The 23,861-nt window shown below is 41.9% G+C and overlaps 1 protein-coding gene across 46 annotated transcripts in view; it reads right to left on the reverse strand.

The window, feature by feature from the left end:
- Positions 1–23,861, reverse strand: part of MADD (MAP kinase activating death domain) — a 142,539-nt gene that overhangs the window by 48,041 nt on the left and 70,637 nt on the right. For 20 of the 46 annotated variants that reach the window (XR_008314315.1, XM_053287611.1, XM_053287632.1 and 17 more), the window contains 9 exons: positions 22,391–22,494; positions 21,111–21,304; positions 19,060–19,340; positions 17,922–18,061; positions 16,439–16,540; positions 12,243–12,302; positions 11,698–11,800; positions 10,961–11,147; positions 10,578–10,728 (listed from right to left, as the gene is read on the reverse strand). Coding sequence is in view for 45 of the 46 variants with exons in the window: in XM_053287611.1 (XP_053143586.1) it covers positions 10,578–10,728; positions 10,961–11,147; positions 11,698–11,800; positions 12,243–12,302; positions 16,439–16,540; positions 17,922–18,061; positions 19,060–19,340; positions 21,111–21,304; positions 22,391–22,494 (1,322 nt within the window). In the remaining variant the exon portion in view is untranslated. Of the gene's footprint in view, positions 1–10,577; positions 10,729–10,960; positions 11,148–11,697; positions 11,801–12,242; positions 12,303–14,463; positions 14,503–16,438; positions 16,541–17,921; positions 18,062–19,059; positions 19,341–21,110; positions 21,305–22,390; positions 22,495–23,861 lie in introns of all 46 variants that reach the window. The other 26 variants (XM_053287620.1, XM_053287618.1, XM_053287626.1 and 23 more) reach the window with 3 other exon arrangements.

Consider the following 23,861-nt stretch of genomic DNA (forward strand, 5'->3'; position numbering starts at 1 on the left):
AGAAGCTGGGGACATACAATGAGGGAGGACTCTCACCTTCATGCCCTTCCGGGAGGCCTGGACTTCCTAGAACTATCTGGCTGGCCACTGTAGGAAACAGGATGCTAAGGACAGCTTCAAGAATCACAGTGGCAAATAAGGTTCTGGCAGCAACTGGTTCTCAGGATGCACACGCTCCCAGCACAAGCTGCAAGGTTTGCTTCCCATGTGTCATCTGAACCCAACAATATCGGGTTCCCCATCCACACTTCCTTCTGGGAACCCGATATCTGTAACCAACTTCAAATCTAAATTACAGATGTCAGGTGCTCAGAGGAAAGGGTGGCTGGAGAACCCACCATTGGCAGGTTTGGACAACATGCTCAGAGTGGAACTTGCATCTCACACTGGAAGAACATGCTCACCAGGAACCAGCAGTTGGTGAAAACTTACTTCCTGAAACGATGTGTGAAGCTGCCCTAGATGAATCCTCAAACTGATCCATCTCTTCTTATGCTCCTCAGAATGGATTAAAAAAATAATAATACACGCTTCTCTTTTTAAAATAACTTGCTTTAAAGAGAAATTTGAATCTAATGCAAATATATATCTTTTAAAGGCTTATAAACTTCTGAAAGGTTGCTTTTCTTTGTAAAGAAAACCATGGAGAAAATATTTTCATCAGGCATCACATAGCACAATGGTTCATTTACTTGTATTATGGCTCAAAACTGGAGACAACAGCCTCAGAAGTCACCAAAGGTATCATCCACATTTGAGTGACCTTATTCTAGGGATGTACACTAAACAGATTTTAATATTGGTTTCAAGCTCAAAACGAATTTCAAAATCCTCAAATTGATTCATCAAAACAGTGGCCAAAGCCAGCTGTTTAGACAAATCAACCTCGAAACACCTGAAACGTTTTAAGTGTTTTGAGCACCATTTTAAGGCCTGTTTTTTGTGAGAGAGCTGGCCTACCAATTGGGGTTGGTGGATAGACCAGTCCTCCAAGGCAGGCCGATGTGCTAAGTCCAGAGTGAAGGGCTGGTCTACCCACTGACCCCAATCAGTAGACCAGCTTTCCCTGGGAAAACAGGCCTCGTAATGTTTTGAGTAATAAAAACAGGGCTGTTTCGTTTTAAATACTTAAAATGGGCCGTTTCGAGCTTGAATTGATTCGACCTAGAATCAATTTGCACATCTTTACCTTATACCTCTGTTTTATGCCTAGGAATTACCCAATCTCTGCAACTGATTCAGAGTTAATATACATACATATATGACCCTACCTATCAAATAACACAGACATGTTTCCCAGACATGGGAAACACTGATCCCCCACTTTTTGAGGGTAGATGAGATGGGACTGTAATATGACAAAGGAGAATGAGAAAGACTAAAACAGAACAGAACACTGAAAAGAAGCAGCACCATCTTGTTCTAATTCCAATCTGTACATGTCTATATAAACCTGCCATGGCTGCAGGTCATAAGAAATGCCCTATTTGGGAATTTTTAAAAAGAAATCACATCACTTGGTAAAAAAGGGGAAATATGAGGAAGTGTAAATAGTGCAACAAAGAGATACAAAGCCTAGCTGTCAAAAGAAACATTAAAATCAATAACCTTCTATGGTTATAGCTACAAAGTAATGTATACTTTTATTTAGGAAATATCTAAATACAAAATAAAAATTGTTAACATAAATCAATTTAAATTAAACAAGGGGGAGGAGAGCTGGTCTTGTGGTAGCAACCATGAATTGTTTCCTTTGCTAAGCAGGATCCACCCTGGTTTACATTTGAATGGGAGACATGTGAGCACTGTAAGATATTTCTCTTAGGGGATGGGGCTGCTCTGATAAGAGGACCTGCATGCCAGCATGCAGAAGGTCACAGGTTCCATTCCTGGCATTTCCAAAATTGGGCTGAGAGAGACTCCTGCCTGCAACCTTGGAGAAGCCACTGCCAGTCTGTGTAGACCAGGGGTTCTCAACCTTGGGTGCCCAGATGATGTTGGACTTCAACTCCCATAATCCCCAAACAAAGGCCCCTGGGGCTGGGTATTATGGGAGCTGAAGTCCAATAACATCTGGGGACCCAACGTTGAGAATCCCTGGTGTAGACAATACTGAGCTAGATGGACCAATTATGTCTATTCCTACTTGTGAGATTAGTGAATAATACTCCATCCTCTAAGAAAACTCGGTATATGGCAGCCTCCTATGTTCCTAAATTGGCCTTTGTTTCTTGGTGATTTAATAATGATTTAGAATTGCCTTGATTTAAATAAATCCATCCTTTTATTATATTTTATTGTCACAAGACCACCTATCTCCTCAGTTTTATGTCAAATCTTCTTCAGCACATTAAATAATGAGCCTATATAATTCACTGTTAAATAATCATACTTGGAGACATAAAAATTTATCGGAAGTGCTATTTTTCACAAAAGTGTAGGCCTACATTTCTCCAGGATGACTTTTAGTGTTTACTTGCATGTAAGCAGAGTTCTTCTAAAAAATATTAGTTGGCATATGTAGATGAGCCGCCTTGGGAACTTGCCTGCCCATTCACCCATCCTCAACTGCTTAGGGCATGATTTGTATACTAAGACAAAATCTACATATGCCGGTTTCAGATGTTTCCAACCTCTATCTGAAAGCAGGTGTCATTAATATTAGGATGTTTACCAACCCCAAACCACCTTGGGGTCTTCTTTTAACGAAAGGCGGTATATAAATGTAAAAATAAAAATAAAAAATAAATAAAAATAAAATGTCAGATACTGTAAAAGGTAATTAGGAAATGTGAGTGGACATAATCTCTTCTTCAGACAATTATGTCTATTCCTACTTGTGAGATTAGTGAATCCATCCTCTAAGAAAACAGGTCTCAGGGAAGTAATCAATTATTAATTAAGACAGTATAATGACGATGAGATACACATCTTCCAAAATACACAAGCTTTCTCAAAGACCTCTTTAATGCATAAATAAAAACATAAAAAGAACAGGTTGCTCACCTGTAACTGATGATCTGGTAGCATTCCATTTACATTCATCAAAATGGGTTCTACGCCTGTGCAGAAGCCTGTCAGTGTGGAGTACCACAGCTCCTCTCAGCTCTTGCACTCCGCCCCACATGACCACGTGGCTATTTAAGGCAGGAGGAAGTGCCAGCACTTCAGTTCCTTGGAGACTGCCGGAGCAGTCAAACATCTTTGGAGCAATAGGTGAGTTCTACTTAGAAGACTTGAGCACTATTGAAGAGGGGATGTTCAGGAGGGTCTAATGCATGTCAACGGATCACTACCAGATCATTACAGGTGAGCAACCCATTTATCTGGGGTGTGATCCGTTGAACACATAAGTTGGATGTTTAGTTAGCTCCTAAAGAATGAGGGAACAGTAGTGTCACTGTAACACCCTTTTGAAAACACCTGTCCCAAAATTCGCCTCAGCTGCAAAACACAAGTCGCAAAACGCATAGTGCTTTATGAAGGGCTGTTCTGAGGACCAAGTTGCAGCCCTATAAATGTCCCGAAACGATATGCCAGATAAATGAGCCGCCAAGGCACCATAAGCTCTGGTTGAATGTGCCTTGATAGACTTAGGTGGCTGAACTTTCCTGTAACTTATATGTCAATAGGATTAGCTCTATTAGCCTGTGTGATAACCTCTGCATTGACAAGGCCTGACTCAGAGATCTCCTTTGTAGGATATAAACAACTTTTTTTGTCTTTCTGATCATCTTTGTTATTGACAGGTAAAATACAAGAGCCCTTCAGACATCCAGGGAGTGCAGGGCCTTTTCAAGAGCTGTGTTCGGAGAGCTGAAGAAGATAGGTAGCACGATGTCTTGGTTTATGTGAAAATCTGTCACAATCTTAGGTAGAAAGGTAATGTCAAGACACAGCAACACCTTATCTGGGTAGAAGAATGCATCAGGCACGTCCATCCTCAGAGCTGTAAGTTCACTCACCCTGCAGGCAATTATAATTGCCACTAAGAAGGCAGTCTTCGGAGAAACCACCGTGAGGCTACCATTGCCAGGAGCTCAAAGGGGATGTCTGTCAGAGCTGAAAAGACCAAGCATATACTCCACTGTTCCAGTGGCTGGCTAACTGGAGAATACAGACTGGTGAGACCCTTCCGAAAACTCTTGCAGCTGGGGTGGGAAAATACTGTCTTGCCATCTCATCCTGGGTGTCTAGCTGATATTGCTGCTAAGTTAAACTTATGGAGACATTAGAAAGCAGAGGTCTTTAGTCTGGTTAGGTGCAGCAGGACCTGGTGGACAATAGCTTTCAGAGGGCGAAAGCCGTTTGAGACTGCATAGCAAGTGACCCTCTTCCATCTACTAGCATAGTTTCTCCTAGTGAAAGGTTTCCTCTGGTTAAGTAAGATTTTATTTAGAAGCCTATCTTCCACACTGTTAGTTGTAGAGTGGGCACCTCTGGGTGTAGGACTTCACTGTTCTCTCGTGACAGAAGATCTTGGCACTGAGGCAGACTCCTGTATGTATAGTTGGACAGTTTGAGTAGATGCAGAAACCATGGCTAATGAGGCCAGCATGCAGTAATCAAGATACATGTGGCTTGACAGGCCAGAAGACACGCCAACACTCTCTCTACAAGTGGCAGAGGAGAATACATGTACAATAAATTTACATGCTTTAAAATTTTTTAATTTAAATTTTTTGTTTTTATTTTTAATTAATGTTTTACTTTTAATCTTGTTGTAAACCACCCAGAGATGTAAGTTTTCGGCAGTGTAAAAAATATGTTAGATAGATAGAAGGTGCTGAGACCAGTCTATCTGGAACACATTCTCCAATGACTGTGGGTCGTGGCCGGCCCTTGAGCAGAACCTTTTGCACTTGGCATTGAGAACTGTTGCAAACAAGTCTATTTTGGAGAACCCCCAAGCTCTGAATATTGGAAGCAAGTACTTGTTCAGTTCCCACTTATGCCACTCTTCCCTGGTAAATGAATGACTCAGATAGTCTGCCAGTACATTCTCCATCCCTTTTATGTGAATGGCCAAAGGGGTGGTGCTGTTTCTGATGCACCTGTGCCATATTTGTATTTAATGTGCACAGAGACCTGGACACTGCCCTCCCTTGTCTGTTAGGTAGGTGATCGCTGCTGTGTAGCAATTGAAACTGCACAGTTCTCCCTCTGTGGATTGGTAGAAAAGCCTTCATGGCCTAAAATACTGCCAAGAGTTCCAGGAAATTTATGTGGAAATGTCTTTGTTGGCGACTCCCCTGTCCCTGGGCTACACTGCCATTGCAATGACCACCCCAGACCATCAGTGAGGCATCAGTCGTCACCCATACTGAAGGAGACTGCGGTTGAAACGGGACTCCTCGCAGTAGATTCTCTGCATGCATCCATCAACCCAATGACCAGAGGATTTGTTGTGGTGTAACTAACCACTTCTGGGGGCTGTCTACATTCAGACAGAAGGTGGATATGAACCATAACTGCAATTTTCTCATTTTCAGGTGTGTATGCCGAACCGTCGTCTTGCAGGAGGCCATAAGGCCCAGGAGGTGTTGAATCTGTTTTGCACGCTGCACTGGACTGGAACTGATGTACAAGTTCCACTATGCCCTGGAATCTTTCTTGTGGTAAGTAGGCTCTTCCTGTCTGAGTATATAAAACAGCCCCTATGTAGGATATTGACAAAGTTGAAGTAAAGGTCTTTGCTGTGAACTTTTTTTTTTAGCTTTTCCATTGTAGCAACCATTTGTTCTGAGAACAATCCTTTCCCATCAAATGGGAGGCCTTCGATTTTGTCCTTCATGTCAAATTGTAAAGCTGCTGAATGAAGCCAAGCATGGCGTCTCAAAGTAATAGATGAACTCATGGCTCTAAATTTGGATTCTGCCAGGTGTTTCACGGTAATTAATTGCTGCTGAGTCAACTCTGCAGACTTTTGCAAAGTCTTCTTAAAGCGAGCCTTCAACTCTTCTGGTGAGAGAGAGCCCAAATCCTGTCCTAAGGTGTCCCATAATGATACTTAGCCATGCAATAATAATGATACTTAGCCATGCAGGCTGAATAGTTGGCTATTTTCATCGTTAAGCAAGCCAATGAATATATTTTTCTGCCAAGCAGCATCCTGTTCACACAGTGGCCCACCAGATGCCTCTGGGAAGCCCACAGGCAAGATATAGGCACCAGACTAGTAGCCACTGATAGACCTGTCCTCCATGAATTTGTCTAAGCCCCTTTTATAGCCATCCAGGATGGCTGTCACCACATCTTGTGGCAGAGAATTCCATAGATTAACTATGTACTGTGTGAAAAAGTATTTCTTTTTGATAGCCCTAAATTTCCCAGCCTTCAGTTTCATGGGATGACCCCTAGTTCTAGTGTTGTGAGAGGGGAAGAAAAGTTTCTCTTTGTCCACTTTCTCTACTCTGTGCAAAATGTATACACCTCTATCATGTCTCCTTATAGTCGCCACTTTTCTAAACTAAAGAGCCCCAGATGCTGTAGCCTTGCCCCATAAGGAATGTGCTCCAGGCCCCTGATAATCTTGGTTGCCCTCTTCTGCACCATTTCCAGTTCCAGTTGTCTGACACCTTCCTTCATTGTTCTCACAAATCTGGCAGTCCTCCATTTCACATTTGTTGTCATACAGTCTTGGCCTCACTAAATGCTGTCTAAATGTTATACAGGTTGAGTATCCCTTATCTGGACTGCTTGGGACCAGAAGTGTTCCAGATTTCAGATTTTTCTGGATTTGGGAATATTTGCATAATGAGCTCTCTTAGGCATGGGACCCAGAGCGCCAAAACAGAGCAGGAGCCAAACTGAGCAGGGAGTGGAAGAGGGGGGCTTTTCCCTTTCTCTCTAGCGCCAAAGTGAGAACATTAAAAAGCCTCACAATAAAAACAGAGACGCAACTAGAGAGAATTACAGACAAAACCCCTGCCACTAACAGCCTTCTGAAATATGTAAGTTTTGACTGCATGTTTAAAAGCAGCAAAACTGGGAATCTACAAGCGAGTGAGCTGAGGCATTTTGTTTTTTGCTTTTGTTACGGCGTGGTGTCTGGATTTTGGAGCATTCTGGATTTCAGATGTCCGGATATGGGATACTCAACCTGTAGGGGCTGTACAAATTTGCACAGCCCCTATGACCTTAAGACAACATTTAGTGAAGAGGTCTTTCAGAAGGCTTAATTAATTAATTTAATCAAACATTAATCTCCTAGAACTCTGTTCTGTGCTAATTCAACATGTTTTAACTCAGATTATATAGTTTTTTGAAATAAAAAATAAAATGTGATACACTAAGATTATTTTATAACTCTGATATTTTTTGTGTCTTAAAAAAGCCATGTGAGCCGAGATAAGAAAGACTCAGAACACTCTTTTTCTGAGGCAATGTATTTGCTTAAAACTGGAAGTAAGGATTGGGCAATATTATACTACTGTTCTTGAGGCAATTAACTGCATTCCTATTAATCTCAGGACATTTACATTTTTCTTCTTCGAGTCCTCATGGCTACAAGCTAAATTTCAAATTGTGAAAAAGGTTAACCACATGGTTAACCACATCAGGATCTCCTAGCTCCTACCACACCACATTGGTTACTAGATCTAGGTGGTACTGCATGCTGGTCTTCTCAAGCCCCTCAGATAACATGCTGATAACTTCAAGAGCTCTAGCAAAAACTGCAGGAGCACTATATAAACACAGTTCATTGCTTTGCACTTTTCCCTGCCATATGCTTGTGTGGGGAATAGCACATGGGTATGTACATGCATGCCCTGGTCTTCATGCATAATAACTGAATTGCCAGTGGCGGAGGGGGGCTGGCGGCAGCCCATGTTCAGCCACCGCAGCAGCCCCTTGGCCCCGCCCCCCACATCTGACATCTAGCCATGGCCCCACATCTGACATTAGACGCGGGGGCATGGTCTCCCTCCCAAACGTGTCTGTGCGATCCCGTTTGGGAGGGAGATTAGCCTGCTCCGTGTTGGGCAGCATAGGCCAGAGCGACTCTCTCTGCCTTTAAAGGCAGGGAGCAGAAAAAATGGGATGCACGCCGAATCAGGAGGAAAAATGAAAAAGAAACTGTGCAAAGTGTGGAGACAAAGGGGCCATGAAAAAGATACCAATAATTGCAGAAGCACAAATGTGTGTCTTGCTCATTTCCTACACATAGATCTCTGGAGCTTTAAATGCAGCACAATTTGTGCTTCTGCAATTATTGGTATCTTTTTCATGGCCCCTTTGTCTCCACACTTTGCACAGTTTCTTTTTCATTTTTCCTCCTTTAAAGGCAGGGAGAGCTGTTCCAGCCATGCTGCCTACGCAGCGCAGACCGATTTCAGAACCAAACGTGGCCAAAAACCCGCCCCCACATCTGACGTCAGACGCGGGGGCATTGTCTCCCTCCCAAACGGGGACACGCGGCTCTGTTTGGGAGGAAGATCGGCCCACTCTGTGTTGGGCAGATCGGCACAGACCGATTTCAGTACCAAATGGGGCCACATGGCCCCGTTTAGAAGGGAAAAAAACATCCCCTGCAACGGACGTCAAATTTGGGGGGCGTGTCTGGAGCAGCATGGTGCAGCCCCTGGAGGCAGCGGCCCAGGATCTCTGAACCCGTTTGCCCAATGGTGGCTCCGCCCCTGTGGATTGCCCTCAATGTTCTCAATATGAATGTGCTGCTGGAACATATAATTTTCCTTTAAACGACTCAATCTCAATCTTTTATCAAACTGATATTTTGTTACAGTGTATGTCATCTCCAGGCCAATTTGCTGAAATAAATTTCATTTAGAGCAACAGAAGGGCGATATATAAATTGAATTAGTAGTAGTAGTAGTAGTAGTAGTAGTAGTAATAATGTCAAAAAGTCAAAAAGCAAAAAAGTCGAAAAGCAAAAGTCGAAAAATCCACAACAAACAGCAAGTGCCGCCTTTGTAAAGAAGCAGATGAAACCGTGGACCACCTAATCAGCTGTTGTAAAAAGATCGCACAGACTGACTACAAACAAAGGCATGACAAGGTAGCAGGGATCATACACTGGAACATCTGTAAAAAATACAAGCTACCTGTAGCCAAACATTGGTGGGACCATCAAATTGAAAAAGTTGAAGAAAATGAAGATGTAAAAATATTATGGGACTTCCGACTACAAACAGACAAACATCTACCACACAATACACCAGATATCATTGTAGTCGAGAAGAAAAAAAACAAGTCAAAATAATCGACATAGCAATACCAGGGGATAGCAGAATAGAAGAAAAAGAAATAGAAAAAATCACCAAATACAAAGATCTACAAATTGAAATTGAAAAGCTGTGGCAGAAAAAGACCAAAATAATCCCAGTGGCAATTGGCGCCCTGGGTGCAGTTCCAAAAGATCTTGAAGAGCACCTCAACCCCATAGGGGCCACAGAAATCACCACCAGCCAATTACAAAAAGCAGCTTTCCTGGGAACAGCCTATATTCTGCGACGATACCTATAACAATTGACAATAAAATTCTGGCATCCCAGGTCCTTGGGAAGGACTCGATGTCTGGATAAAACAAACCAGTCAATAACACCTGTCTGACTGTGTAAACAAGAAATAATAATTTGGGTGTGCCAATGGAAATAAATAAATTGTATTATGTATGGATGAGTCAATGGCGGGGGGATGTTTCCCATACAGCTCTTTATATTTATTCAATAACGGTGTTATATTTTTCAAAACCCTGTCTGTTATACGTATACCCAGAACTATGAAAAAATAATTTGAGTGAAGTCATATTTTGGGGGTTCACATTAATTTCACGGAGACCCCACATCTAACACCATGATGCACAGTCTATTCTCAACAAAAACACAACCACTTTAAAAACTAATCCAAATCTAACAAAGGGCTGTTATTTTGTCTGCATGTTTCAATAATTACAAGTAGGGATGTGCACGGAACCGGACGGTGTGGTTCGAAGGCGGGGGTGTGTGCTGCTTTAAGGGTGGGGGAGGGTGCACTTACCCTTCCCGCCACTCTTCCCCTGCCGGCGCTCCGGTTTTCTAAAGTCCCTCAGGGCAGCAGCGTACCTCCCTGCCACCCCATTGCCCCCATTTACCAGAACTATCCAGAAGCAGCCGACGCGCCTGCATTTACCAGTGCGGGCAGGCTCACACCGACGCACCCAATGTGTGCGTGCCTGCACCGGCACGTCAGCTACTTCCTAATAGTTCCAGTAAACGGGGGCAATGGGATGGCAGAGCGGTATGCTCCCACCCTGAGATATTTTAGAAAACTGGTGTGCCAGCAGAAGAAGAGCAACAGGAGGGGTAAGTGCATCCTCTCCCACCCATAAAGCAGCACCCCTCCACCTCCGAACTGGCAGAACCAGGCGACATTCAAACCAGTTTGGAGGCCCATAAAAGGCCTCCGAACCGGTTCCATGCAATCCCTAATTACAAGTTCTATATAACCTTAAACTGTCATAAAGTTACTGATTGTGCCAGACAACCAGACAAGATTTAGTTTTGCAACATGAGGCTTCCCACAGATTTTGCATTTATTTATTTTATTTGCTTCATGAATACTTCATATTCTCTTACCTTTGTTATAGAAGTGAGTATGTGCTATCTCCAGCAGGCCAAAGACACTGGCCATGCCCCCAAGTCCAGCATTTGCATACGACTGTTCAAGGCTTGATACAGTACATTTCAGCAAGTCCAGCATCCCTTTATAAACCTTGCGGTTGATCTCCTGCAATGAAAATATTCACAAGGGCGAGGATGATTCATTATTCGGGATCCAGTTCCAGCTATTCCTTTTCCCTCAGAAAGATATAATTTCCTCACATTCCAATTGATTTTCTGTAACTTTATAACTTATGAAATTTCTATACCGAAGAAAGAATTCAAGACCTTTCCAGAATTCCCTCTTTCAACCAAACTCTGCAGAAAAGTTTTGAGTACCATAGAAACAGAAAACTGACCACATCCTGGACAACATCCTGTCGAGCATCCTCCTCTGACTGGATGGTGCGATTAAGCTTGCTTAATACGAAGACACGAAGCTGCTCACTTTCCAACAGACGCCGAACTCTCTTCATGTTCAACCAACCAACTCCTTGTCCATCCAGGACATTATGAACTACTTCTTTCAAGAACTGTTGGTTCTCACTATAGAATGGAGATACACAGAAGAACATGGGATGGAAGAATGAAAGTGCTGAGCACAAGATCTGTAACCACAATTGTGCAGACAGTTTCATATGCTTGTTGCCCCACTTAATTACTTAGTGGACCTTGTCACATCACAAGTATATTTAGCTCAATTTCATTCAGCTCTAGCCATAACATCTGAAATCTGAAAAGCTGGACAGATTGCAAAATGAAATTAGCAATGCTGGCAAAGTGTTACCAATTAGACACAATCAAATGCAGAAATAAGAGGAGGAATAACTGGCTAGGCAGAATTGTACAAGCAGGAGCTTCTAATTTCCTCCCTTCAAGAGTAGGGGAAACTGAGGGAGAAATGTGTGAGCCCGAGACTTCTTGCTGCTTGTTCTTGATCCTCCTCCAAACCATCGTTTGCAGAATTGTCTGAAGACTGAAGACTTAAGTAATACCAGGGATATAAAACAGAAATCTCACTTTGCCTCTACAGTAACTCTCAATGGGTATTTCTAGGTTATTCCTCTTTTGAAAATAAGGTATTCAATGCTTTTACCTGGAATTACTGGTTCGTCCCTGTGGTGAAGGAGACTCCCTTTTAACTGTTGGGCTGTGCTTTATAACAGAAGATTTCTGATCCACAAGTGCTCGCCTGTTTCCTGCATAAGAGAGGAGGTAGAATGAGAGAAGTCACTAAAACGGACACCTTGGTCTATGAATGGCACCAATTTGAGACACAAGAGTCAGCTAAGATTCTAATTAAAAGGACATATGGAGAAACTTGGAAAAAGCAGCAGCATGTTTCATATTATTGCTTCATACATCGGCAGAAAACAGTAATGGGAATGAGGAAGAGAAGATGGTAACAGGAGCAGAAGGTGAAAGGCAGGAGAAGCTTGGCTGCTCTGCATGCATTTCTGCCACAAGAACCATCTTCTGATTAGACACTATATGGAAAAGCATAATGCATTATGGGAGAGTGACTAGTAGAAATCATGTGATACTGGTTACCAGTGAGAAAAGTTGCCCAAAGGACAGGCACAAGGATGCTTGCTGGGAGTTGGTATGTCATGCACAGCTCATGATGCAAGGAAAACCCACCTTCATTGCTTACTGGCCCAGCTTCAGTAATAATCTCCATTATAGTATTTAGCCCAAATACTGGGACACAAAATAAACAATTAGTAGTGCACTGAAAAATCACCACCATTTCTAAATATATAGTAAAGTTAGTTACTTTATTCCTCCCCTCCCTCTCTTAATCACAGTTCAGAATTAGTTAGGGGGAAATCTATATTAAACTGGTCCAGACAGCCGTTTCCTTCATGGCTGATTAATTGCTTTAGGAATAAAGCAGAAGTGGAAGGGACAGGTAACTCAAGGAAGAGGTACCAGCCAGCTTGAGGGATTGTGATACACAACATGCTGTGTTTTCTATCAACCGACCAACACTCATGCTGCTTGCTCCTTGGATCAGTGGATTAACACAGAGACCATCACTGTCCCCCATATGGCTTCAGGGTATCAGCTGAGCCAGCACGCCAGAGACTAAAAAAGTCCTCTGCCTGGAACCACACTTTGAAACAAATCCAGCTGACCATCATGGCTTTCACCCAAAAATGCTGACAGCCAAACTGTACACATTGTTGAATATCTCAGTGTCTAGTTTGAGGGTTATTTTCTCTTTAAAATAGAAATTGCTCAGAGGCCTAATCTGGACTGGGACTGCAGCACAGTGGTAGGGTGTACTTAACCTTTTATTTCAGTGCCATTTTACTGAAAATCTACTGCCACCCCCCACAAGCTGTGGCATCGCTCAAAGGCATCGCTGAAACCCACCATGAGGGATCCACTGCCCTTCGGAGGGAGTTACCTCTATGCCATTATTTTCCTGCTGAAAGGGAAATGGCACAAAGGTAAAAGGGTGAAATACTTTCTACCCCTCTGCTGCAGTCCGGATCTGGCTATTTTAAGAGAGAAAGTAACTTCTAAATTAGACAAAGACATGTTTAATTAATCACAAGAGCAGCTGGTCTTGTGGTAACAAGCATGACTGGTCCCCTTAGTTAAGCAGAGTCTGCCCTGGTTGCATATGAATGGGAGACTTGATGTGTGAGCACTGTAAGAGATTCCCTTTAGGGGAAGGAGCCACTCTGGGAAGAGCAGAAGGTTCCAAGTTCCCCCCCTGGCTTCTCCAAGATAGGGCTGAGAGAGATTCCTGCCAGCAACCTTGGAGAAGCCGTGGCCAGCCTGTGTAGACAATACTGAGCTAGATGGACTTATGGCTTGACTCAGTATGTGGCAGCTTCCTATGTTCCTATGTTGTTTTAACATTGCATCTAGTTTGGCCATAAGAAATGTAGTTCTGTGAGGGAGTTAGACATATCTATCATTTCTCTGTCCCCAAACTATAAAATACTAAGCATCCTCAGCATAATCCAAGTGGTATATAAAACTAGCTAATGTCTGCAGTACCAGATGTGCTCTAAAATTCAAATAGAAAAGTCATGTAAAAACTTAAAGATACTCTGAATCCCTTCCAAAACAAAAATAGAGTGTTCCTTGTATCCTGTAAATCAGTACTGTATATTTTATTGCACAGACACTGCAAAGGATCTCCCTTCAAAACATGAAGGAAGGTAAATGAAATAGAGCATTAAGGGAGGGCTGCAAAGGGTAATGAAATAATGACAAAATGAAGTTTAATGAGAAACAACTCTCTACCCATTTCACATCATAAAGAATTAAACTGTTGAGAAAATCAACAATTATGCAGCATAATGAGTCCACCACACACCATTCCTCCAAATAATATGCTGCTTCAGAGAAGCACTTGTCAAGTCAGCCTGCTCATAAATTTTTGCGTATATATGAAAGTGAAAGTACTGACAAAGGGAAGGAAACTCTGTCCAAAAGTTTAGAATCTTGCTGGGCCATATAGAAAAGGAGTTGGCAAGAAATGAGAATAAACTGCAGGTGATGAGACACAAAGCATGAAAAAGAAATGGAAAAACCCATCACTGTTTTCTTCCAATGTGTGTTATCAATAACAAATTTAACAGAAGATCTCTGCACAAATGGATATAGGAATATGACCAACTGGATATATTCCCAGAAAAACTGTGCAGAGTCTTCACCAAATTAGTCACATTCCTTCTCTCTCTCTACATATATACATTTATTTATTTATTATGTTTACACAAACACACACACACCCAGGAAAAAATCATTCTATCCAAAGCAAAGTCCAATGCAGCAACACAAAACTAACTTTTGGCCTTTATTACTAAAAGGTCAAAGGTCAGCAAGACATCATACCAACCTTCATCCACATCCCTTCCCACTTCCAGATTAAAGTAATCTTTACCGATGAAAATGGAGAGGGGGAAGAAATAAATAAAATCAACTTATTAAAAAGAAAAATAGTATATTCTAACCATAAATAAGAACTGGAAAAGCAAATAAAACATTCTTCCACCAGCTGAGCAACTAAAATGTTTCAATGTGAAAACAATGGCAAGCTTCAGTTCTCTTTCCTTTATCAGTAGCAATCACAAAAATTAACCATAAGATACCCTACAACATCTCACATTCTGCCACTGCATATTCTTCAAAGGAAACAACTGGGCTTAAGGCGATTCGCTGCCGCAACAGAAGTGAAAGACCATTTTAAAAAAAGAATTCTAATGTTAATTTTTCCATCTAGTAAGCAGACTTACTGGGTTGCATCCTAGGTATTGTGCACAGAGTAAGTTCTTGCAAGTGTTGCTGCTTGTGAAAAATGTCTCCATATGGTTTCTCTTGCCACCTCCTGCAACCCACTGTGCCCCACCACAAGGTCCTTGACCCGCAAAAGAGATTATTTGTTGGGCATAGGGGGATGCTGTGGGAAGGTGGGAGTGCAGAAAATTCCTTGCAGGAACTTCCTTCTATACAATGGTATAACAAGCTCTGAGAGGGCCTATGTGCAAGAACTGAGCATGGGCCCCACAGGATACTTTCCCTATAGGGATCAATGGGAAACTCAAAAAGATTAATAACTCTTGAATGGTTGGACAGAAACCTCTGAAATTTCACATGGTGTTCTATTAATTTAAACACCAAATCCTATCACATGATTATAGCATTAAATGTGAAGGACTTTTAAGGATATTGGCTCACTCGTCAATGTTTAATGGTCTTTTTAAAAAGGTTTCTAAGACTGTTTTAAAGTGTCGTAACTGCTTGGTTTTGTAGCAGAAAGTCATACAAAGTTCTAGAATTGAATCTCAATTCTAGAATTGAATGTCCATTCAAGCTTTATTTGGAGGAAATTGCCCCTTGCCTGCATATAAAAGGAGAGGTACCCTCATTTTTTGCACCCTATAATTCCAGAATAGCTGGGCAGAAAATTCTCAAAATCCATATGGTGCTAACACTTAAATAAGTATTATCCCTAAAAATCATTAAAAATCAGCAAGTAGGCCGAACTCTTTCAACATCCAGACATTTAATGCTATAATCATGTAGGAACACCATGTGAAATTTCAGAGCTCTCTGCTTCAGAGCTCAGGAGTTATTAATATTTTTTAGTTTCCCATTGATCCCTATGGTGAAATTATTACTTAAGTTGGAAATTTGGGTGTAGCTCCTCCAAGTGGCAGCCTGTGTTCATTGCACACATTTGCTCAATTGTAGATCCTTCCCTGCTTCTACAAGCAGTACTTGGGATCCAATCCATAATATATAGGGACAATTTAAATGTTATGGCTCCTCATGAAGACTGTTTTTGAAAAAAACCATCTTTTTCCTGTTTCTTTTTAATAATAAACATCTAAGAGTTCCTTACCAGCAGGATTTTCCCAATTACAGGGAGTGTCTATGCACACCAGGATCATCACTGCAGTTCTGGCATACAAAAACTGCATGCAATTGGTGCCACATACACATACACTGAGGAAATTTAAAATGTTTTATTTGTCATATAGACCACTGTCATGGAAAGAACTTTCTGGCACCCTCTACTTGGCAGCTGTAAACTCAGAGGAACACAAAGGATTTAAAATTTGCATACACTTAATACATGAAAAATATCCTTTCTAAAATTCATTTCCTACAGCTAGTGCGTTAAAGACAATACTTCCCATCACCAAACTAAATAAGTCAATTTTTTACTAATGTAATCCATGGCATTATAAACAAGGTGGTCATATTTCTAGAGTGCTTTGTTTCCCAAAATACTTTGAGGGGTGATTCTTTGATTGCTTAGCAATCAAAATGGGTTCTGAAGGCAACAACAGGCAAAATAAGTTTATTACCTTTCAGGCTAGGAAATGGAGTGTTTTTGTCTCTCCCAGCTTTGGTTGGAAGTGCTAAATTAGATAGGCTAAAGCTTGTGCTGTGGTTCTTGTATAGGCTACCTATAACAAAAAGAAAACACACCGTGACCTTATCATCTCCTAACCATCATTCAACCATTTGCTGTGCTATTTACATCTGAACAACTTTCTGCCTTCAATACTGGGCTTACTCCATACCCGAAACTGAACAAGTCCTCATTTCTGGAGTAAGAAACTCAAGTGGTACTTTAAAGTCAACAAAAGGGATAGTGAAATGGGGGTGGGGGGAGAGAGAGGATGCACAGTGTTTTTGTGATTCCTGCTCCATGCTTCTCCATCTCATTTGCAAATCAATCTTGCATATCTCCTGGGAGAGGTAGGGAGAGAGTCAAGTTTCCACTATGGAAAGAGCTTGTGCATCTTTCTGCTGGGCAGGATGTGCAAGATAAATTTCAAATTAATTAAGAAACACAGGAAGCACAAGTCAACTGCACTTCCTGCTCCCCAGTATATTATATGCAAAACAGCTTTTCAGAAGGAAGAATGGAAGGAAAGAAATTGCTTTATAAAGGAAAATAAGATTTGGTTACGCAAGCCACTGGAAAAAAAAAGCTACTTTTGTCAGTTGTACAGTTATTCACATTAGTACAGTTGTTTCTCCCACTTGAGGTCTTCTCAGTTCTTCCCTTATTAGACTTATTGGGTTTGTTTATTATTTGCTTGGGAGGATAAAATTTAGCAGCAGGATCTCCAAAATGCATTTTATTTGTGGAACTGAGACCACTCGTTTTTCTGTGCAGATCTGGGATCTTCCTCTTCCTCGGTGTTCAAGAAATATAAACTCTGTCAACCACTGAAATGATTTAACATATTTGTATCCTATATTTCCACACAGTGGATCCACAAGAAGGTGAACAATAAAATCCATACAAAATACAGCATGAAAGAATGCATACCAGCATTTATAATGCAATTCCAAAAAGACATACATATGCACACACACACACACACACACAGAGGAGGAGGAGGTGAAGAACTTACTCCCTTATGGTCTGGAAGGATAAAAATAATAACCAAGCTATTTTCAAAAAATCAAGAAGAAACTAGCAACATAAACATGAGCATTCCATAGTTCTGTATGGTCCCTACTGCCCATTAAGAACATCTGGGGAGGTCCACCTGCAGTTACTCCAGCCCGTGTGGTGACTACTCAGAGTTGGGTCTACTCTGTAGTCACTCCTGAGCTTTGGAATGCACTCCTTGTTGCTCCTGGTGGCCTTTAAGAACGCCCTGAAAACATCTTTATTCAGGCATTTTATTGATATTTCTAATTGCTTTTAACTGTTTTAAATTGCGCTTAACTGTTTATATTTGTTTGTAAAACCCATTGAGACTTGATGCCTGGCTGTATATAAAAATCAATCAATCAGTCAGTCAGTCTAGAAGAAACAATGATACATACTCGCAAAAGACATAATGCCCCCAAAGCCTTCATTGCTGTTATTGGAGACTGTAGAATTTGGGGAGCTGGCATGGGAATCAGATTCTGCATCAGAGTCGTTGCCCAGTTTTAAACTGTTGGGACGCAGAGGCTTCTGAGGCCTTTTGTGGGGGGAAAGAGAGAAAATGTTACAATACAGTTTTGAAATCATTTTGAATCCTGCAGCCATAAATATTATTTGAAATAATTTCAACTCAATTACACAAATTTCTCAGTGTCCATCTTTGGCGTGGATCCGGTTGTCATGCAAGCTGAAATTTATTATAGATTCAGTGTAAGAACAAAGGCACAGAGCTCTAGTCTTCTGTAGATTCTAAGTACCAGCAGTCATAGTTAGAAGATTAGCCCCTAAGAGCACATTCACTTGTTCCTCTTTCCACAGCAATTTAAACAGAGGTCCCATCCACACAAACATGCAGCAATGTGGGCACTGCTTTCTCATGCTGCTGTGATATGTGGTTGTGCATACCATGTGAACTAAACACATGGCTCCCTCCCATGCAAATCTCACCCTGCATCCCAACTGGCTTAAAGTCAGTGGGAAAGACCCACATGATTGACCCATCCATACAATTGTTTCCTTCACACGTTCTCCTGAGTGGCTTCAGATTTCACCACAACAAAGAAACCTCTGTGCCGGTGCAAGTATGTATGAGTGGGTGTCAAAACTGCTAGAGAGGCTTAAGCATTTAATATATATTCCCTCTGGTAAGAAGTTGCTGAATCCACTAAATACCAATCACAGGAAATCATCTGAACATGTCTGAACTGCAAAGGATTTCTGATGAAATGAATATAAGAATAAAGTACCAAGATTAGTAAAACTCCTTTATAGAGGATGGTCTTTACAGAGAGGTAGTTAAGGTTAACACAGAGACACAGGCACATATATCCCTCTCTAAATCAACAAGTTATAGAATGTTGCCATCATCAACATGTAAAAGAATGAACCAAAGAGATATTTTAAGAGAGGAGGTACGGAGTTTGTCAAGGGACTACCAAAGCAGCAGTTTACAAAAGTTCAATAAAGTGACCCATTCTAGTTGGTCTTTCCTGAAGTAGTTATGTTGAGACAATGGATAATATGAAGCTCTCTCACCTATTGCCACTGAAGTTCTGATTGAACCTCGGTGTGTAGCTTTCTTCCTGTTCATCATCATCCTCTTCTGTTGGGAACCCATACTGAGGTTCAAAGTATGGGTTATCATACTCTCGTTTTTTCACCACTCCTTCCACAGAGCCTAAACTGCTTGCAGGACTCTCATTCTCATGACGATCTGCACTTATCTTGGGGAAGTTTGGTTGTAAAGGTAAACTGGGAAGGTGGTTTGAAAATCCAGCTATCATCTTCTCCTCCATCTCTGCTGAATCAGCAGATTCCTGTAAAACAATATGGCACTTTGTTTCCCAAAAAAGCATATTCTTGTACTGTTGACGATAAGCCCAATAGAGTTCTATCATTTTGAACACCAATTGATGCCATTACTTTCAACAGTATCTCTTCTGAATTGGTATACATCAGTTGCACTTTCAGGATCACCTCTCTGCAATTTTGATCCCATATGAATGTTTTAGTGATAGATTTATTTCCACTATTACACCAGTTCTTTTCTATAAAAATGAACTTTATTAACATTACATTTTCATCCATTTTCTAAAGGAAATGGATTTAACATTATGTTAAACCCATTATTAGGACTGATATGTTTGCTTTGCCTCAGTAAAGAGAACATGCAAGGGGGCCCAATTTGGATTGGAACTGTGGTAGGGAGAGGCTCTAAACGTTTGCTTTCTCTGTTTCCGGTTCCATATCAGGCTCACCTCATGGCTCCAATTTGACTCAAGAAAAAAAGCTCCAAATTGTCAATAGAAGCTTTCCTCCCAGGTCAAAAAGTAGTCATGGGGTAGGGGAGCTATCCAGATTAGGACCAGTACAGCTGCAAAGAGATAAAAACCCCTCTCCCCTCTTATCATGATCCATATTTGGATAGCACATGCATGCTATCTAATGAGGAAAACACAAGCATGTCATCACTAATAAGGGGCTTAACATATTGTATAGTTTGGCCTAATCTTTTAACAGTGTCTCAAATATATTACATCCATAAAATTCCAGTGGGCTGCCCATCACTGTCCCTGTGGGGTCTGCTGTCTAAACTCAACAATTCACTTGAACATCTTCCTCCCTACAGTTTTATTCATAGGTCCTCCACATATTTCTCACGGTGCTTAAATTCACAAAATCTCCAATAATCATATATCATAACTAGCCCTCTTATTTAACAATTCCTGTTGGACTAGCAAATACATGAGAAGGTTAGTGTAAGTAAATCTATTTTTAATCAAAGAGGCATGAATTAGATAGCAGCAGTCCACTGTAACATTTTATCAGATATATAATTGTGACATACATCAGCTTTTGCTTATCTGCTCTTTAGCTATCAGCTTAAGAACATAAGCCTGCTGGATCAGGCTCAAGGGCCATCTAGTCCAGCATCCTGTTTCACACAGTGGCTCACCAGATGCTTCCAAAAAGCCCACAGGCAGGGGGTGAGGGCTTGCCCCCTCTTCCGCCATTGCTCCTCTGCAACTTCATAACAGCATTTAATGATGGTGCTTTTTCCACTCCAGAGTTGCCAGGAGGAGGTTGTCTGTAGCTTGACACCTCAGTGTGATCACAGGCTGCTAAGAAGTGGTAACTAGGAATGTGCCAAAACATGATTTGGCTTCTGAATCGCAGCACAAACCCTTTAAAATTGAGAGCGTACCCAGCCCCTTTAATGCGGAAGAAAGCAGGTCCATCCCTGCACCTCCATGTGTCTGCTGGCATCACACACAGGTGGCTGAGGGACTCCCGCCGGCATGCGCTGATAGCTGGGGGTGGTGGTGGTGGCAGGTGATCACCACCTGTACAGAAGTGGAAGCAAGCAGAGGAGCAGCAGGGATGGACCTGGTCTCCTTGTTAAAGTGGCTGGGTAAGCGCTCGATTTCAAAGGGAGTGTGCCATGATTCAGAAGCCATATCATTTTTTGAACACATCCCTAGCGGTAACTTTTCATGATAGGCATTTATGATTGAAAAACTAGCAGCAACTCTGACAAAGAATAACCCCTTGCTTTTCAAAGAGTTGTCAATAGCTCCATTACACACATGATTCACCCCATGAATGACAGTGCTGGGGCTACTACTGGCTGTAGTGCTTGAACTTGACCGAGGCTGGTTGTTGTCTTGCGAGTTCTCACTATCTGGGGCCTGTTCATCCATATCACCCGAGTACTCTTGGAAATCATCAAATTCTACTTCGCTGGCATCACCCAAAGCTGCATGTGTGAGTGGATCCACATCTGTAAACAAACAACATGGCAAAGTAAAACTTACCACTTAAGTTCACAGGGCCACAAATCTGTAAACCATTCAAAGATGAACTTTTTACAACAATAAACAGAGGAGTGGGTCCAAGCAGCTCACTTGATGACAAAATACTACTGATTATAAGTAGCCACCTAGTGGCGCAGCGGGGAAGTAACCTGCCTAGGGAGCAAGAGGTTGCCAGTTTGAATCCCCGCTGGTATGTTTCCCAGACTATGGGAAATAACTATATCGGCCAGCAGCGATATAAGAAGATGCTGAAAGGCATCATCTCATACTGCAAGGGAGATGGCAATGGTGAACCCCTCCTGTATTCTTCCAAAGAAAACCACATGGCTCTGTGGTTGTCAGGAGTCAACACTGACTCGGCGGCACAACTTTACTTTATAATACTGTATAAGTACTCACTAGGAACCTCAATAAAGCCAGGGACTTTCCCAGACAGCAGGCTTTAACACGGGTTTTCTACAAGACTTTACTGCAAGTTTGAAGTTGCCCCAAAAAGGTGATGCACAAAAAGGATATTTTTACCCTGGATATCAATCAGGCTACATTCTCGAATAGTGTGTGAAGTGCTCCCTGAAAGCTCGCAGGGACTTCAGGGTAAATTTGGACAATATGTGAATGCGCATCCTCCATTCCGGAGGAGATGCAAACTAAAAACAGGCTGTGAAAAACTTCCAGGGATAATGAGTGAGATCAGCCATAGAAGGGGTGCCTGCAACTGACATTCTACTCACAACTGAAGATCCCTGGGCAGGCTTGGAGAGTTGTATTGTGCTGACAAAGGCAGTCATTTTCCTTTCATCAATATCAAATTCAAAGCCTTATCTCCTTGGCTACCAGAGTGATGTGATAATAGAAAGTGATAAATATTTTTACTGGGTAGCACAAGCTTTTAAAACCAGAGTAGCATGCATGTTTACCTAAAGACAACATACCAACCCCATTCAATCACTGTTAGCTCAGGTGCATGCCCTCTCTCCCTCCTCAAAGCAATTGAAATCAGACTGAGGCATACACAACAGAACTAATGAAATTGTTAACGCAAAGTAACTCACTTGGAGTATCACCATTTATGTCACATTTCATCATTTCACTAACAAAGTCACCAAGTGATGAATATGAAGAGCTGGAGTCATCATAGTCCACGCTGTCACTTCCACTATTGAAGGAGGAGAGTGTGAGAAAGAATTCCAAGTTGCAGAAAAACAATACAAGAACTGTAAATAGCTGTAGCCAGGAGTTACTTTGCCCAGCTTTGGGTGGTGCACCTATTTCATTTATTTATTTCAATTATTCATGTATTTTAGAACATTTATATGCCACCCCATGCAAAATGTCCCTGGGCAGGTCACAATATAAAACCATTAAAACATTAACCTAATTAGAACAATTTAAAATACAATAAAAACTCTAAAACCGAAGCTTTTAAACTATAAACTAAAAGCATGACTAAACAGGTATGTCTTTAGGTCCTTCTTTAAAACATTCAGAGAAGGGGAAACTAATTTTGTTAGGAAGCATGTTCCAGAGTCCCGGGGCATGTCTAAAAAAGGCCTGGTTTCGAGTCACCACCAACTGAGCCAGTGGCAACCACAACCGGACCTCCCCAGATGATATTAACACAGGCAGTGGGGTTAATGAAGAAAGCAGCACTCTCTTAAATACCTTGGACTCAAACTGTTTAGGGCTTTATAGGTAATAACCAACACTTTCCCAGAAACTTATTGGCAGCCAGTGTAGTTCTTTTAAAATGGGTGTAATATGATCCCTTTGGGCAACCCCAGAAACCAACCTGGATGGTGCATGCTGTACTAACTGCAGTTTCCGAACCATGTACAAAGGCAGCCCAACATAGAGCACATTGCACTAGTCAAGCCTAGATATTACCAGCATGTGCCCCACTGTTTTAAGGTTGTTTATCTCCAGAAATGGACGCAGCTGGCAAATCAGCAGAAGCTGATAGAAAGCACTCCTGGCCACCGCCTCAACCTGAGAAATCAGGGAGAGATTTGGGTCCAGGAGCACTCCCAGACTACGTACCTGCTGTTTCTGGGGGAGGAGTGCAACCCCATCCAGAAAAACTGGTTGCTCACCTGTAACTTTTGGTCTGGAAGTGACCTGTTGCAGTCATAAGAGCGGGTTCTGCACCTGCATGGGACCATTCAGGCAGAACTGACCAGCTCCTCAAAGCGCTTAGCCCCCCACACTGCACATGGTGCATTTCCTTAGTTTGGGCGGGCTAGAGTTTTCTCCTCAGTTCCTGAAGGACCGACATTTGGATTCAACCATCGTATGAAACCAGTCCACAGTTCAACAAGGGAAGTAGCACTACATGTTCTATAAACATACTTCTTGTCACTTTGCATACTGCAGCGGGGCCGGTGGGAGGGTCTTATGACTGCAACGGATCATTTCCAGATCAAAAGTTACAGGTGAGCAACCTGGTTATCTGGATCGTGATCTACTGCACTCATAAGAGTGGGTGACTAACGAGCTGTCAGTCTGGAGGCGGGTGCAGTATGCTAA

The sequence above is a fragment of the Hemicordylus capensis genome, chromosome 1 (genome assembly GCF_027244095.1).
Source record: "Hemicordylus capensis ecotype Gifberg chromosome 1, rHemCap1.1.pri, whole genome shotgun sequence".
NCBI classification, from domain to species: Eukaryota; Metazoa; Chordata; class Lepidosauria; order Squamata; family Cordylidae; genus Hemicordylus; species Hemicordylus capensis.